The sequence below is a fragment of the Thamnophis elegans genome, chromosome 11 (genome assembly GCF_009769535.1).
Source record: "Thamnophis elegans isolate rThaEle1 chromosome 11, rThaEle1.pri, whole genome shotgun sequence".
Lineage (NCBI taxonomy): Eukaryota > Metazoa > Chordata > Lepidosauria > Squamata > Colubridae > Thamnophis > Thamnophis elegans.
In genome coordinates, this window is record NC_045551.1 from 20,067,160 (window position 1) to 20,085,110 (window position 17,951).

Consider the following 17,951-nt stretch of genomic DNA (forward strand, 5'->3'; position numbering starts at 1 on the left):
CATGGGCAATGCAGGCTCCGATTGAAGATGCCTGTCAAGCCGCCACCTGGGCCTCTCCGTCCCCGTTTATCTGCCATTAATGTTGGACAGCTTCACCTCGGCTGAGACTGCCTTTGGTTCTACAAAGAGTACACACAACTCAGGGGACTTTGGACTGGACAATGGTCCACCCATAAGGACAAGACAAGCTTTGGTATGTCCCTTTCCTGGATGCTGTCTCCACCACTATGAATGGTCTTATCTGATATGCCCATTCTCTGGGAGGTGAACATAGCATCCAGTCCCACCCAGATTTGTGTCCGACCCTGGGTCTGAGAGGAGACCTTTCTTCATCATCCCACGTCAGTGTGCAGCGACTCCTTCACCAAAAGCTGGGAGGAGCTACAAGAGGAGGTGTGTCATCACAGTTTGCAGACTCAGTCCGATTGGATGGCAGACGGAGTAAACCCATTCCTGGATGCTGTCTTCACCTCCCAGAGAATGGGCATATCAGGTAAGACCAATGCCCATTCTTCCCTTTCAATATTACAAACTACTCCATAACAAACCAGCTTTTCTTCTAAATGGTATTTGGAGTTCATTTAAACTAATTTGCTTATATTGCCTAACTGAGCGTCAGTATCATTTATATTTTGATTTTCAGCAGCATTTAGATTTGTACAGTAACAGATCTGTAAAATCGCTTTGTATTATTTTTTTCCAGATGTTTCAATGTCCTTGCCTACAAAGGTTTTAAACACTCACCGGAAATCTCTGAACCTAGTTGACTCCCCTCATCCACAAGTGGACCAAGTAAGCAGTTCTATTATTTCCTTTTGGAAAATATTGTACTTATTCATTATATAAATTACTATAATTCTTTTATCAGAGTCAAAGATGTACAATTAGAACAAAGATAGAGTTTCACACAATCAGCTGTAAGTTTAAATTTAATGGCTTTAAGAAAGGATAGGATGGGAAAATTTCTGTTTGATAAACTACTTTATGTTTTGATTATATCTTCTTTCTCTAACACAACCCAAACATGGGACCTAATCATACAAAAATAGTGAGGTAGTGTCAGGTGCCTCTTCATTTAATAATCAAGAAAGAAACCACTCAACTCTATGTCTCAGAATTTAGTGTACTTTTACTAATTACAAACAATGAGAAGCAAAGCAAAGCTGAATCTGAGTAAAAAGGCGCGAAAGCAATAGATATCATGTATAATTCAATCCCGTCCCCTTGGCACCCCAGTTCATAGTCCAATAATAATTCACCCAACCGTCAGGTGGGAGATGTCTTCAAAAAGCATCATCAGGTTGGAATGCTGGACAGTTGGCCTTGGCAGGAAACTCCCTTCTTCCACATGCGCAGAGAGATGGTCAGAATAACTCCTAATAACAATCCTCCAGTATATAATGATTCCCCTCCCAAATACCATGCCCCCCCCCCCCGTTTCAATGGCAGCTGAAAAGCAGCAGTGAAGCAGAGGCTGACAGGTAACTCTTGACCCCAAATGGGAACCACTTTTCCTAGGCAGCTTTATGTGGCATTTGAGTGCCATTTTGTGAATGCATTAGTAACGGATAGTCAGAATGGTGATAAATCTTACTGATTATTGTTATTTATAATAAAATATAAGTGAAACCAAATAAAATTATTATGCCAATTACTGGCCAGTTAAATAATATGTTAAGAACTGTTATTTGATGCTAGCTATTGGAATCTGGCAATAATATTGGAGGTTGTTAGGAATCAAATACAGACATACAGCCTTTACATTGTACGTCTCTCTATTTTGAAGCTTGTATTTCATAACTTATGTGCTTTTATCTCTTAACTGACTGAAACAATTGCCAACGTTTATTTTCTAAAATCTGACTCTAGTCTTAGTTCCATAGCATCAACAAGTATATACCACATTTTCAGACACTGATCAGCTAACACATGTTGTTTTTTCAATCAGTCAAAATATATGTGTAATTTATGATTTACAAGGGATTTTATCTTAAAAAAAAAAAAAGCACCAGGTCACAGTTGGTGTGACCTGAGGATTTTAAAATAGAGAATAATAGAGAAACATATTAGATATCTGGGCATTATATATATGCTTATATATAATTCATTATACCAATTTCATTGTATACATGATGTACAATGACAATAAACGTTATTGCTAATTATTATTATTATTATTATTATTATTATTATTATTATTATTATTATTATGTATTATACAATTGTATCACAGCGGCCAGTTGTTTCGCCGGATTTGGCATTGGTTACTAGTCGGGCGCCACCCAGGGCCCTAGGACGTTGTAACGTATTTTCGTAATATGCGTGCAGATCCAAGCAGTGCGGCTTTTTGCATTTGACTGATGGTGATTTTGTCAATTTTTAACTGTTTTAAATGTAATTTCAGTGCTTTTGGAATAGCACCCAGTGTGCCAATTACCACTGGAATTACCACTGCTGGTTTGTGCCATAGTCGTTGAATTTCAATTTTTAAGTCCTGGTATTTTGCAATTTTGTCATGTTCCTTCTCAGCGACCCTGCTATCACCTGGCATTGCGATGTCTATGATGGTGACCTTATTTTTCTCAACCAATGTGATGTCTGGTGTATTATGCGCCAGTATTTTGTCCGTTTGTATGCGAAAATCCCACAAGATCTTGACCATCTGATTTTTGGTGACTTTTTCAGGCTGATGTTCCCACCAGTTTGTTGCTGTTTTAATATTATAATTTTTGCACAAATTCCAATGGATCATTTGTGCTACTGAATTGTGCCGCAATTTATAATCAGTCTGTGCAATTTTTTTACAGCAGCTGAATATATGATCAACAGTTTCATCAGCTTCTTTGCAAAGTCTGCATTTGGCATCATCAGAGGATTTTTCGATTTTGGCCTTAATGGCATTTGTGCGGATAGCTTGTTGTTGTTGTTGTTGTTGTTGTTATTATTATTATTATTATTATTATTATTATTATACAATTGTATCACTATTATTATTATTATACAATTGTATCACAGCAGCCAGTTGTTTCGCCGGATTTGGCATTGGTTACCGTATATACTCGAGTATAGGCCGACCCGAATATAAGCCGAGGCACCTAATTTTACCACAAAAAACTGGAAAAGTTATTGACTCAAGTATAAGCCTAGGGTGGGAAATGCAGCAGCTACCGGTAAATTTCAAAAATAAAAATAGATACCAATAATGTTTTTGAATATTTATTTCAAAGAAAAACAGTAAACTAGCGGTGTATTCAATGAAATACTTCACTCACCTCATGATGCTGATGTCCCGCTGTGATGATGATGTCCCGTGCAGCCGCGGGAGCGATGTCCCGCCTCCTATGACACACGGCACAGTGATTCCTATCATTGGATCACTGTACCAGAGGAGGTGGGACATCGCTATGTGGCTGCTTGCCATAACAAGGAGGAGGTGGGACATCGTTGCAGAGCGGCAGGAGGGGGAGGAAGGGGAATCGTAAGACAGCCCTGCATTACATTAGAACGTGAGGAGGGGGGATGGTGCGGTGCGCGCTGCGCGGCAAACTGACACAGAGGGAGGGGAAACTCACAGGTGTCACCCAGCGGCATGGCCCCGCCCCTTTTTCTCCTCCATTTCGGGCAAATTTTTCACTGACTCGAGTATAAGCCGAGGCGGCTTTTTTCAGCCCAAAAAGTGGGCTGAAAAACTAGGCTTATACTCGAGTATATACAGTACTAGTCGGGCCCCACCCAGGGGCCTAGGACTTATTATTATTATACAATTGTATCACAGTGGCCAGTTGTTTCGCCGGATTTGGCATTGGTTACTAGTCGGGCCCCACCCAGGGGCCTAGGACGTCGTAACGTATTTTCGTAATATGCGTGCAGTTCCAAGCAGTGCGGCTTTTTGCATTTGACTGATGGTGATTTTGTCAATTTTTAACTGTTTTAAAAGTAATTCCAGTGCTTTTGGAATAGCACCCAGTATGCCAATTACCACTGGAATTATCACTACTGGTTTGTGCCATAGTCGTTGAATTTTAATTTTGAAGTCCTGGCATCTTGCGATTTTTTCATGTTCCTTCTCGGTGACCCTGCTATCACCTGGTATTGCGATGTCTATGATTGTGACCTTATTTTTCTCAACCAGTGTGATGTCTGGTGTATTATGCGCCAGTATTTTGTCAGTTTGTATACGGAAATCCCACAAGATCTTGACCGTCTGATTTTCGGTGACTTTTTCAGGCTGATGTTCCCACCAGTTTGTTGCTGTTTTAATATTATAATTTTTGCACAAATTCCAATGGATCATTTGTGCTACTGAATTGTGCCGCAATTTATAATCAGTCTGCGCAATTTTTTTACAGCACCTGAGTATGTGATCAACAGTTTCATCAGCTTCTTTGCAAAGTCTGCATTTGGCATCATCAGAGGATTTTTCGATTTTGGCCTTAATGGCATTTGTGCGGATAGCTTGTTCTTGCGCAGCCAGGATTAGTGACTCTGTTTCTTTCTTTAATGTGCCTGTTGTTAACCATAACCAAGTTTGTTCACTGTCCACTTTATCTTTTATTTTTTCCAGAAATTGGCCATGCAGTGCTTTGTTCTGCCAACTCTCCATTCTTGATTTTATCACATCTTTTCTGTATTCTTGTTTCGTCTGTTGGGCCTTCAGTAGATTTTTGTTCTTTACTTCGATTAATAGATGTTCTTGACTTTCTTTTAAATAATCAGCCAGTGCATATTTTTCTTCTTCAACTGTTTGCTTCACTTGTAATAATCCTCTGCCACCTGATTTTCGGGGCAGATATAGTCTATCAGTATCACCACGTGGATGTAAACTGTAGTGCATTGTCATTAGTTTCCTGGTTTTTCGGTCCAAAAGGTCCAAATCAGCTTGTGTCCAGTTAACTATACCAGCTGTGTATCTTATAACTGGTATTGCCCAGGTATTTATGGCCTTGATTGAGTTTCCACCATTCAATTTAGATTTCAAAATTTTCCTAACTCTGTTGGTGTACTCTCGCCTGACAATAGTTTTTACTTCTCCATGCTTGATGTTATCCAACTGCAGAATGCCTAAGTATTTGTAGGCTTCATTTTCTTTGCATTTAATTAATTGGCCATTGGGCATTTCAATTCCCTCACATGCAGTGATTTTGCCCCTTTTTATGGATACAGTGGCGCATTTTTCCATGCCAAACTGCATTGAAATATCGGTGCTGAATACTCGGACTGTGTTTGTCAATGATTGGATTTCTATTTCTGACTTTCCATAGAGTTTCAAATCATCCATATATAGTAAATGCGAAAAAAATTTCAGCTTCTTTGGCTGTTTGGTAGCCTAATTTCATTTTTTTTAAGATTACTGATAGTGGGATCATTGCGATGATGAAGAGAAGAGGTGAAAGTGAATCACCCTGGAAAATTCCTTGCTTGATATTAACCATTCCGTAGATCTCATTCCCAACTCAGTTCTCCATTGTTTCATCGCCTTTTCAGTAAAGGATGTAATATTTTTGCTAATGCCAGTTGTTTCTAAGCATTTTATGATCCAACTATGTGGCAGTGAGTCAAATGCCTTTTTGTAATCAATTCAGACCATATTCAAGTTCGTTTTTCTGTTCTTACAATTTTCTAATATCATTTTATCAATTAGAAGCTGATATTATTATTATTATTATTATACAATTGTATTATTATTATTATCATTATTATTATTATTATAATATATTGCACTGTCTTGAAAGTACTCATGACTAATGTTCTACCATGTATCCTTATATGTTTTCCTTTTGACTTTTGTCATTTTGTGTACTTTTGTGGTGTGTGAATAATTTTTTATTTTATTTGGAAAATTAAGGTAAACTGAAAAGTCTTTAAAAAAATGTTGTGTGCTTTGTTTTGATTAATAGGAATCTAAGACTGCTCTTCATTTGCCCAAAGATGCTCATGGTAATTTGGATTGTGAGAAATTAATTGGGCAGCTAACAGAATGCCCTACTTTACATGACCAGGCTGATATATTATACATCTTATATCTAATAAAGTAAGTTTTCTTTTATGTTCTGTTGGCAGTTCTTAATTTATTTTTGAAAATGATGTTCCAGAAAACTAAATATTCAGCTGTACTAATTTTTACTTGAGGTTGCCATTTGTTTGTATCCTGCTTGAAATTCTAATCTTGAAATTCCTGTTAATATTGTTTATCTAACAGTGCAATGTCCAGTTAACAATGTCCTTGACTTATGGCCTCACAAAGTTACAATGGACTTCTTCAGAGCTATTATGATCTGTTTTCGGAGTTACAATGGCTGCATACACACCCATAATCACATGAACACCTGTTGGGTGCTTGGCAACCAGCTCACCTTTACCTCAATTTCCAGTATCCTGCAATCACATCAGGGGTGGGTTCCTGAACCGGTTACTATCGGTTCACTGCATGCATGCTTTATCATGTCTCTTGAGTCGATCATTCCCATCTGGTTCCTCAGTCAGTTCTTCTTGGTCTGACAAGGCTTCCAGCTGACGTTTCCAGCCCAATTGTTGGCTGTCGTGGGTGAGGGTGACTCCTCTGTTTCTGCCATCCCAGTTGTCTTTCTTCCCCACTCCGATCAACCACCTGGGCTTTGTGGAGCCTTCCAACACAGCTTCGATGTCTTTGATGGGGTAGATGGAGCTGGCATCTGGATGGGTGGTGATAGAGGTCTCCCCCCAGCATTCAGCCTCTCCTTGGTCACCGCTTTGTTCAGACATTACTTGCAGGGTCCCCTCGGTAGAGCAAATTTATTTCTCTGGGTTGACTGCTTTTCCAGATCCTGCTTTATGTAAGGTCTGCCTCTCCTCTTTGTTCAAGAAAGCACAAACTCTTGAAACTTCAGTATTTCAAAAGGAAACTTTTATTGAAAAGAAAGTGATTGCAAGACAAAAGCAAAGCATGTCTAAGTTCCCCTTAGGCAATTCCGTTAGGATAAAGGAGTTAGAAACCCCTCCCCTCAGTTCGATGTTGAATGAGCCAATCCAAAGGTGCGAAGATGTTGTGAAAAATGCTGTCCTGGGAAGGACATAAGGAACTGTTCCCAGGCACTTCTTTCAGGAGGCTTCAGAATGGAGACAAACAGATTGTCCTCCCCCCTTACACATTCCCCAAAGGGAAGCACAGGGCAAATAGGTGCCAAGGCAAGGGTTATAAACTAAGGAGTTACAGGATATGTAGGAAACAGGAAGATGGCAATAAGCAAATAAATGGACCCAGGTCCCTCTTCCCACAGAAATGGCAGTATCACAATAGGGATCTGACGCATGCCTTAAAAGGCATAAAACTCTTCATGCAAAAGTCTTTTGAGCAAAAATAAAGAAAATGCACAAGTGCTTGTTTAATTTTGAAACCATAGAGATAGTCCTTATTTAACAACTGCTTTGGATAGCAACTGTTTACAGATACTGTGGTGATAAATAGTAATAAAAATCATTTTTTGATGAGTAAGTACATTCACAGTACCGGAAGCTTTCAGTGTGAAACTATTGTATGGTCTGGTGGGAAGATTCTAATGCACTAATTAAGGTTACAGAATGAGCTTGTTAATTTGCTCTTAGCACTTTTTAGGGACATGGTGCAATACCAAGGGGTGGGGGGGGGCGGACAAATGGACAACAACACCATTTAGGAAGATATAGTTTATTTAAGTAATTTCTCCACCCTGTGAGCCAAAAAAGGGGGGGAGAGAAATGGATCAGGCACAGGTAACCCATGTTTTAACAGCCACAATTGAGCCAATTTCTATTGCTAAGTGAGACAGTTATTAAGTGAATTTTGCCCCATTTTACAATCATTCTTGCTACAGTTGTTAAGTGAATCATTGCAGTTGTGAAGTTAGTAACACAGTTGCTAAGTGAATCTGGCTTCCCCATTGACTTTGCTTGTCAAAAGGACACAAAAGGAGATCATGGTCCCAGGACATTGCAACCATTATAAATATGAGTCAGTTAATAACAGTCTGAATTTTGGTCACATGACCATGAGGACCTGCAATGATTGTAAGTGTAAATGGTTCCAAGTTACATTTTCAGTATCATTGTAACTTCAAACAGTCACTAAATGAACTGTTGTAAGTTGAGGACTACCTGTACAAGAGAACGTTATTTGAATAACACAGAGACCTTCCTCCCTCCCTCCCTCTCTCTGGATTCACATAGCAGCCATGTTGATTAGCATCCATTTTCCCAGAACTAGTTGAGTCAGTAAACAAGGACTACCTGTAATTCTGTTACCTTCATTGAACTTTTAAGGTCTTAAATCAAGAATTGCTTTTGGGGACTTTTAAAAGCACTTTGGGAAGTTAAATGTAAAAATAGTGATTAATTTCTAATTTTATACAAGTTTTCATGTATATATTTGTATTGAAATTATATTTTTGAGAGTTGAATTTCAGACTGGAATTTTTACTTATTTCTGGCAATTTAATCAGGACTGATACACATACAGCCCATGACAGGCATGTCCAACCCGTGGCCCACTGACTACATGCAGCCTCACAAGATCATAAACTTAACATTATCACGTGATTTATATACCTTAACTATATTATATATTTTATATGTGACCCAAGACAATTCCTTTTCACTCAATATGGCCCACCCAAACCAAAATGTTGGACCTCCATGACTTACAATATCCCACTTTCCTTTAAAAAAAAAAAATAAGGACATATAATCATCATGATACTTTTTGTTTTGAAAGAGGTCTTGATTGGGAAACACAGCTCTATGGCCAGTCTGGAATCACAGTTCATTGCCTCCTCAATGAGCTGTACAGCAAAGCAGGTGTAAACCAAGAATGGGGGCTCATCCGCTATATTTCTGGCATATTAAAAAAGAAAGTTGAAGTCCTGGCTGAGGTATGGATCAAACAAATTGTTTCCATTTCAGTTTCTCTTAACCTTGAAAAGCAATTAAAAAAAAAAAGATTACCCATGTAGCATGCAATCAAGTGCTATAGAGAAACCCTGTTCAAATGGTCAGAAGTAGTTATTTTCTTTGGGGTTTGGTTTGCTCTGAAACACTTGTCTCTGAGATAAAAATAGCTCTTATTCTCCTGGCCTTCCAGAAACTTATGAAGCCTGGTTATTCTAGAAGGCATGTGGAATTTAAGTACTATAGAACTTGTAGTGTCATAAATATTACAATCTTTATAGCATTTACCATAATTATATGTTGAATTTCTGTATGATGTTGTAATTTTATATTGGCTGCAAGTGATTCTTTTGTACACCACTAGTTTGGACTGGTTTATAGATTCATAACCATTATATTTATTTATGTATTTCTTCACTCATCTGGATATTAGTATACAGTGGGGCAAAAAAGTATTTAGTCAGCCACCAATTGTGCAAATTCTCCCACTTAAAAAGATGAGAGAGGCCTGTAATTGACATCATAGGTAGACCTCAACTATGAGAGACAAACTGAGAAAGATACCTGTCCATAACCTCAAACAGTCACACTCCAAACTCCACTATGGTGAAGACCAAAGAGCTATCGAAGGACACCAGAAACAAAATTGTAGACCTGCACCAGGTTGGGAAGACTGAATCTGCAATAGGCAAGCAGCTTGGTGTGAAGAAATCAACTGTGGGAGCAATAATTAGAAACTGGAAGACATACAAGACCACTGATAATCTCCCTTGATCTGGGACTCCACGCAAGATCTCATCCCGTGGGGTCAAAATGATCACAAGAATGGTGAGCAAAAATCCCAGAACCACATGGGGGGACCTAGTGAATGACCTGCAGAGAGCTGGGACCAACATAACAAAGGCTGCCATCAGTAACACACTACACTGCCAGGGACTCAGATCCTGCAGTGCCAGACATGTCCCTCTGCTTAAGCCAGTACATGTCCGGGCCCGTCTGAAATTTGCTAGAGAGCATTTGGATGATTCAGAAGAGGATTGGGAGAATGTCATATGGTCAGATGAAACTAAAGTAGAACTGTTTGGTAGAAACACAACTTGTCATGTTTGGAGGAGAGGGAATGCTGAGTTGCATCCAAAGAACACCATACCTACTGTGAAGCATGGGGGTGGCAACATCATGCTTTGGGGCTGTTTCTCTGCAAAGGGACCAGGAGGACTGATCCGTGTACAGGAAAGAATGAATGGGACCATGTATCGTGAGATTTTGAGTGCAAACCTCCTTCCATCAGCAAGGGCATTGAAGATGAAACATGGCTGGGTCTTTCAACAGGACAATGATCCCAAACACACCGCCCGGGCAACGAAGGAGTTGCTTCGTAAGAAGCATTTCAAGGTCCTAGAGTGGCCTAGCCAGTCTCCAGATCTCAACCCGATAGAAAATCTTTGGAGGGAGTTGAAAGTCCATGTTGCCCAGTGAAAGCCCCAAAACATCACTGCTCTAGAGGAGATTTGCATGGAGGAATGGGCCAAAATACAAACAACAGTGTGTGCCACCCTTGTGAAGGCTTACAGACAATGTTTGACCTCTGTCATTGCCAACAAAGGATATATAACAAAGTATTGAGATGAACTTTTGATATTGACCAAATACTTATTTTCCACCATAATTTGCAAAACATTCTTTCCAAATCAGACAATGTGATTGTCTGGATTTGTTTTCTCATTTTGTCTCTCATAGTTGATGATGTCAATTACAGGCCTCTCTCATCTTTTTAAGTGGGAGAACTTGCACAATTGGTGTCTGACTAAATACTTTTTTGCCCCACTGTACATCCATACCCCTTAAGCCAGAGAAATAATATCAGCACTATTAATACAAGATTTATGCTGTATGACATAAGCTCTGTGCAGTTATTTGGCTGCATATGAATTCAAATAACTTTCTTAAAATATGGGTGCCCATGTAGTTTCTCCATAATGACCTAACATACTGACCTGCCTTTTAGATCATTCCAGTTGTAAGCTCCCAAAGTATGTTTGAACACTGATTTTCCAGATGCAACATCATCTGAGAAGCTCACATTAGTAGAGCAGGTTCTATAATGCTTGATTCTCACTTGCAAGGGAACAGGTAAGCATGTTCCTCTGCATTCTTCTCTAGTAGGTCTAACTATGAAGAACAAACATGCTTCATTTGGTTGCTGCCTTTGCTGAACCTCCCTTCAAAATATTGAGATATAATCTTATTGTGTTTTTCTATATCAGATTCAGATATAGAAGAATATGGCTTTGGTCTTCACATTGACATTAGTGATATGGAATGACTAAATCAATTTTTCAAAATTTAAGTGTAATGAAGTTGCTATATATTTACTACCTTGAACTTTCTTCTTTCCTTTCTTGTGTGTAAGTCCTGTACAGATCTTTTATCCCACCAGAAGCAACTTACAGTTGGCCTCCCACCTGAGCCTCGTGAAAAAACAATTACAGCGTATGTGAACCACTCTATCTTAAACCAATGTCTTATTTTTCATACTTCTTGATAGCTTTATGATAAGATTTTTAGAAAATATTTTTAGTAGTAGAAGTATGAATACTGAGCCGAGGTGGCGCAGTGGTTAGAGTGCAGTACTGCAGGCCACTTCAGCTGACTGCTATCTGCAGTTCACCAGTTCAAATCTTACCGGCTCAAGGTTCACTCAGCCTTCCATCCTTCTGAGGTGGGTGAAATGAGGACCCAGACTGTGGGGGCAATATGCGGACTCTGTAAACCGCTTAGAGAGGGCTGAAAGCCCTATGAAGCGGTATATAAGTCTAACTGCTACTAACTGCTACTACTGAATTGGGAAACATGAGTCACGTCTGAGATCATACAGGATCTTAGCTAGTTTGTTAAAATATATAATATATATAATGGCAAAAATGGTCCTTTTCATTAGCAACACCACTGTTGTGGCTTGATGATCAAAGAAAAGCTTTGAATGAATGGAACCATTTTTTCCCAATTATATGTAACTGAGTACAAAATAAATTCTAGAAAAGGAGGATTTTTTTCAATATATTCTACAGTTTAAAATTTATTAAACTGTCCTGGTAATCAGGAACAATTATGAATTCAAAACAAGTAAGTCATTTGGTGGAGATAGGGAAAGATTCTCATTCTGCAAGTTTACTTTTCTCCAATTTTAGGTTTCATAAAGGGAGACTTTCTTTTACAAGTCATTTAGAGGACAAAAAATATTGAAACCAAGAAACAAAGTCTGCCCCACTAGTCTTCCAATAAAAATTATAGTTTAATACAATAATTATAAGGCTAAGCTACTGAAAAGACTTCTTGAAAAATAGACATAGAGTCACTGATAGATTTTTGCTTATGCTTTTAATTAAATTCAATTTCTGTAGGCCTTTGCCTCCTGACAAGCTGATCAAACTAATATATGAAGCCAGTGGCCAGGATATCAGCATTGCAGTCCTTACACAGGTAATATGAAAAAAAAAACCTTGCTAATCTTTTTGAATAAATTATTTTATTATTGCCACTGTGTATCATGTGTGATAGAGGTCTCTAAAATCAATTCTTCTCTTCCCCAACCCTGGCAGGAAATTATAGTATACCTGGCCATGCATGTCCGGTCACAACCTAGTCTCTTTGCAGAAATGCTCAGACTCCGCATTGGGCTTATTATTCAAGTGATGGCAACAGAACTTGCTCGCAGCTTGAATTGTTCGGGTAAGGTTACTTTCTCTTTCTCTTTCTTATTACTCTGGAATAAAAGAGGGGATTCTGAGTATATTTCAGAGGTGAGAAGGTAAATGGCAATAGCAAATTTGCATATAATAAGTATAGTGAAAAGGAGTAAAATATAATGAAGGAAATAAAGAACTTCCAGACAAGGCAGGAGAAGATTGTTGGTAAAGGCAGAAGTGGGATTCAGCCAGTTCGGATCAGTTCAGGCAAACCGGTTGTTAAGATTTTGCACAGTTCAGAGAACTGGCTAATCGCACCACTGGCTGGCCCCTCCCCACCTGCCCCTTCCTTTATCTCATCTTTATCTTGTCTTGCCCGCCTTGGCTGATGCCTAGAATCATGCCCACGGCATAGCTGCTGCTCTTTGATTCCCTTGCTTGCCTCGACCACGTGGCCCAGCTGATCGCTGCCTGGTGAGCCTTCCTTTGCTTCTTGCCCAGCTGCCTCCTGTCTAAGGGCTTTCTGTCCCCCACAGCCACCTGCCCTTTGTTTGATACAATTTGGGAGTGTGGCAAGTGGGGCGGGGAAGAAAGGATGGTCCTGTCTTCCGAGTCGACTGGCTTCTTCCAGGAAGCTCTTGCTTTGCCTTATGGTGTAAGTCGTCAGAGACAAGGTTTTTGTGGGCAGAAACCTTTTCCCTACCCACCACCGCCCATATGCCCTCTCTTTCCCCAAATTCCCCAAGCATTTCTTTGCCTACCTGATTTCCAGCTGCATCTCATTTCTAGCCATCCTGTGCAGAGAAACAAATGTTTGTGGGACTATAAAAAAGTTCAATCAATCAATTCCAACTTCTTGGGGGAAAACAAGATCTCGCAAAGTTGGGATTGTTTGAGTGAATATTTTTTAAAGTCCCACAAATGTTTCTTTCCTTGCACACAATGGCAAGAAATGCAGCAGAGCTGAAAATCAAGTAGGCAAAGAAATGCAGAACAAAACAGTCTCATCACGCTGTGCGTCTCCTGGCCCAGCCGTACATGGCCTTTTCTTCTCCTGTGCCATTTCCCACTGTTTCCCGCTTGCCTCTTTCCCAGGGAGGCAGGGGTGGGTTCCTGCCAGTTCTAACCTCTTCAATAGAAGAGGTTCCACAAATCTACAGCGCCATTTAAAACTGGTTCCAGTTCCCTCCCCCTGCCCGTTCGCTTATCATCAAGATGAAGAGCGAGAGGAGGAATTCTGGGAGTTGAAGTCCACAAGTCTTAAAGCTGTCAAGTTTGGACACCCCTGGGGTTTTTTTTCTAAAGGGTTAGGGGTGCAAGGGTCTTGTAACTTGACAGCTTTAAGACTTGCGTGCTTCAAATGCCAGAGTTTCTGAGCGAACATTTTGGTTGCTAAGCAAGAGTGTTGTTAAGTGAGTTTCACCACATTTTACAAGTTGGCCATGCCCACCCAGTCACATGGCTGGCAAACCACTCCCACCCGGTCACATGGCTGGCAAGCCACTCCTACCTGGTCACATGTCTGGAAAGCCACTCCCACAAAGCAGGCCACACCTACAGAAGAGGTTCTAAAAAAATTTGAAACCCACCACGGCAGGGAGGCCTCTTGCCTGTGCTGTCTGGGAGGCAGGCCACTTACCCACGCCATTTCCACTTGCCTCTCTCCCTGGGAGGCAGGCTGCTCATCCACGCCATTTCCCGCTGTTTCCCTCTTGCCTCCACATTCTAGCTGAATGTGCCTCACCCCCTCCCCTCCCAGGCCTCTTGCCGATGGGTTTCCAGCACTTCTTCTCCTTGAACCAATGAACTCCTTGGCTTTTGAAATCCAGTGCTGCTTCTCTGGCTGTCAAGCCTGAGCATCTGATCCAAGAGTGCTGGATTTCAAAAGCCAAGGAGCTCAGTGCTACAAGGAGAAGTGCCAGGAAGCCATCAGCAAGTATCACAGGGTGTTGCTGGAGCTGAAGGCGCTATTGCTGGCCCAGGAGGACTCCAAGGATGCCACCTCCTCTGCAGGGGCTACCAACCTGGACAAGTCTTACAACATCCTGGCAGGTAGGGCGGTCACTTTGGGGGTTTTTGGCTCCAGGGTAGGTGGGAAAGGGGGCGGAGAATGGTGAGCAGGGAACGGAAGATTAATTTTTTTTAATAGATTAGAAAATAATATGAGGGACTTTTGGGAAGAAAGCCCTTCATATTTGTGGTATTGGGATGGATTATATGTCAACTCCTAGTGACCCTATAGAGTGTTGGAATTAAGCTCTTGGAAACTTTTGGAAGTATTCACTTTTGGTGACTGAAAGTAAAGAGTATTTAATGGCAGTACATTAGAAGTACCTTAGAACTGAAAACAACTATTTTTGGTGACAATGCTTTTAAAAAATAAAAATATTGGACCCTGTTTCCACACAGTTACTTTGTACTGTATTTTGTCATGTGATAACTTTTCCTACAAACTGTTCAATTTATCTACTCCACCTGTATTTATATATTCTTCAAAATATGTTTAAAATTTTTTAAAACTGGGAAGCTGACTTGCCACAAAACAAACCATCCTCCAGAAAAATCATGTATTTCTTTATTTATATTCCATCATTATTTTTATAAGTAATTCAGAGTAGCAAACATTCCAAATATCTCTCCTATTTTCCCCACTACAGTCCTGTGAGGTAGGCTGGGCTGAGAGAAGGAATGACTTGCCCAAAATCAGCCAGTCAGTTGTTAACTCACCGAGCCATTTCTGAACTTTCCTGCAATGTGAAAAAGAGCTATCTGCAGCCAGTGTTTTGTTTAGAAGTGCGTCCACCTGTCTTGAAAAAGCAGAAAACTTATAAGTATAGGACTATGCATTGCATTTGTCTGCAATTCTTTAAACAAAATATGAAGTTGCATAATCCCAGGAAAAATTACAGCTGCCTTAAAGAATTACAAAGAGGTGCAGCATTCCTTTCTCTTTGTGCTCTCCAAAATATTTTTTTTTTACTTTTGAATCCAAAATGCAGAGGTACATTACAAGAGGGCAAGTAAAAATACACAATCAAGAAATGTTATTTGAAATAGGTGTTTTGTAAACTTATCTGAGGCAAGTCTTCTCAGTCACTATTTTGCAAAAGCATTTACAACAATAAATATCGAGCATATTCCAAATATAGGGTTCCAACTTTAGGTGACATTTATGGCTGCTTATTTTGTTTCTACTACTAGTAAAGAAATGAGTGAGAAATCATCATTTTTATAATTATTCCTGAAGTGGAAGAAACAATTATATAAAAGGCTTCAAATTTAATTGAATATATCATTACAATTAAGCCAAAGACGCAATTCCAGTAAATTAGAATTGGTTCACAGAAATTCCCAGATTAACCCATGACATTTCCAGCAAGTGATAGGAAAGTTCTTTTTCCACCTAAGGCCCAGAAGAAATAGTCCTGAGTTAAATAGACGATAAGCATAAAGGTAAAAAATGATATATGCAGTTTTATGTTCATTTTAGATGTCAAAAGAGTTTGTGGCTCCTGGTGTTTTTTTTTTCTGTGGGAAACTGGTTCAAATGGCTCTTTGAGTGTTAAGGTTGCAGACCAGAGGTGGGTTTCTACCTGTTCATCCTGGATTGGGTGAACCAGTAATGGCGGCGGTGGGAGGCTCCGCCCACCTACCCCGACCTTCTGCGCATGCACAGACGCATTGTGCGAGTGTGCACATGAACAATAGCAATAGCAGTAGACTTATATACCGCTTCATATGGCTTTCAGCCCTCTCTAAGCGGTTTACAGAGAGTCAGCATATTGCCCCCAACAATCTGGGTCCTCATTTTACCCACCTCGGAAGGATGGAAGGCTGAGTCAACCCTGAGCCGGTGAGATTTGAACCGCTGAACTGCTGATCTAGCAGTAGCCTGCAGTGCTGCATTTAACCACTGCGCCACCTTGGCTTAACCAGAAGTAAAATAAAACCCACCACTGTTGCAGACCCCTGCCCTGGTGTGTGTGTGTGTGTGTGTGTGTGTGTGTGTGTGTAAAAGGCAGCACTGATCACTGATCATAAGAGCACAAGAACAGGTACTAAACACCAGATCCATAGAAGCAGGGATTTACCACATTAGATAGAACCCAAGGGATAGGACAGTGTTTCTCAGCTGAAAGATGTATGGACATTAATTCCCAGAATTCCCCAGCCATCATCAAGGAGTTTCCACAGAAGATCATGGAGAATAATCGAGCTAAGAATCTCTGGGAGTTCCAGATCCAGAAGGACAAACAGGCATTAGATAATCAACCAGACACTGTAGTAGTAGACAAATTAATAGACAAAGAGCAGAAGAGCTCAGGAGACCAGGCAAGTGAGACAAGGCAAGGCCCCCCTCAACATGAATGACGTCGAGTTGGCCATGACCACCCAGCCACACCCACCCAGCTGGTCATTAAGGCAGACAACCGGTTGTTAAGTTATTTGAATCCCACCACTGGGTAAAGGTCAGTAGTAAGCATGTTAAGGGAGTAATATACTCATAGGTAATAGATACTTTTTTATTTTTGTCAACTAACACTGTTAATTGACAAGATATTTTGGGGATTGCTTGATACTGTCTGTTCTTGCCTTGTGAGCATGTGATCCAGTGGTGATTACACTCAAAATCAATTTCCCTGGTTAATTTTCTCTGTTCCTCCTTCAAAGAATATAATTTCAAGCAAGTTATAAAATCTGACCTTTCTATTGCTTGGTTTATATTTGGCTTTATAGTGGTTGTTTTTCTGAGCAAATAAATAAATGATCTATTATAACCTGAAGCACAGTTATATAATGGCTAGCGTTATAATAAAGGCAGTGGTCTTAATGTAATTATTGCATAGATAAAAACAATTCAGTGATTATATAATAACTGCTACAGAACGTAAGGTCTTCCATCCAGAGAATATGGCTTCTTTTTCAATATCCAGATGAGTTTGCTGCTAAATGCATTAATGAATTGTGTTGAAATTCTAAGGAGATAAAACCTCATATCCCCTAGAGAGGATTTACCATGCACAGGATTACAAGCTCAATTATTATTATTTTTTCCCTTTGCAGAATCTTTGCAACCAGATATTACCTTCCACAAGCTACAGCTTCTCTAATTCCCAAATAGCAAGGCATAACTAGAAATAATTTGTAATCCATACATAAGAGAGAACCAATTTGAGAAAAGCTATTCTATGCATCATGTCTGTTTCATATTTTTACCGTGAAAAAGAAAAGAAAAATCCATTGGTTGGCTACTTGTCCCAGTATTTCATAGCTTCTCGTGGTGGACAAAGACTACAACAGATTGTGTAATAAAACAGTCAAGTTAAATAGTTTTCATTGGGACATATGTGGATGATACTATGT

At 39.9% G+C, this 17,951-nt stretch overlaps 1 protein-coding gene across 6 annotated transcripts in view; it reads left to right on the forward strand.

The window, feature by feature from the left end:
- Positions 1 to 17,951, forward strand: part of PHKA2 (phosphorylase kinase regulatory subunit alpha 2) — a 117,444-nt gene that overhangs the window by 71,597 nt on the left and 27,896 nt on the right. For all 6 annotated transcript variants that reach the window (XM_032226969.1, XM_032226965.1, XM_032226967.1 and 3 more), the window contains 6 exons: positions 704 to 792; positions 5,898 to 6,031; positions 8,726 to 8,882; positions 11,312 to 11,391; positions 12,303 to 12,381; positions 12,501 to 12,630. In XM_032226969.1, the coding sequence (XP_032082860.1) occupies positions 704 to 792; positions 5,898 to 6,031; positions 8,726 to 8,882; positions 11,312 to 11,391; positions 12,303 to 12,381; positions 12,501 to 12,630 (669 nt within the window). The remainder of the gene's footprint in view (positions 1 to 703; positions 793 to 5,897; positions 6,032 to 8,725; positions 8,883 to 11,311; positions 11,392 to 12,302; positions 12,382 to 12,500; positions 12,631 to 17,951) is intronic.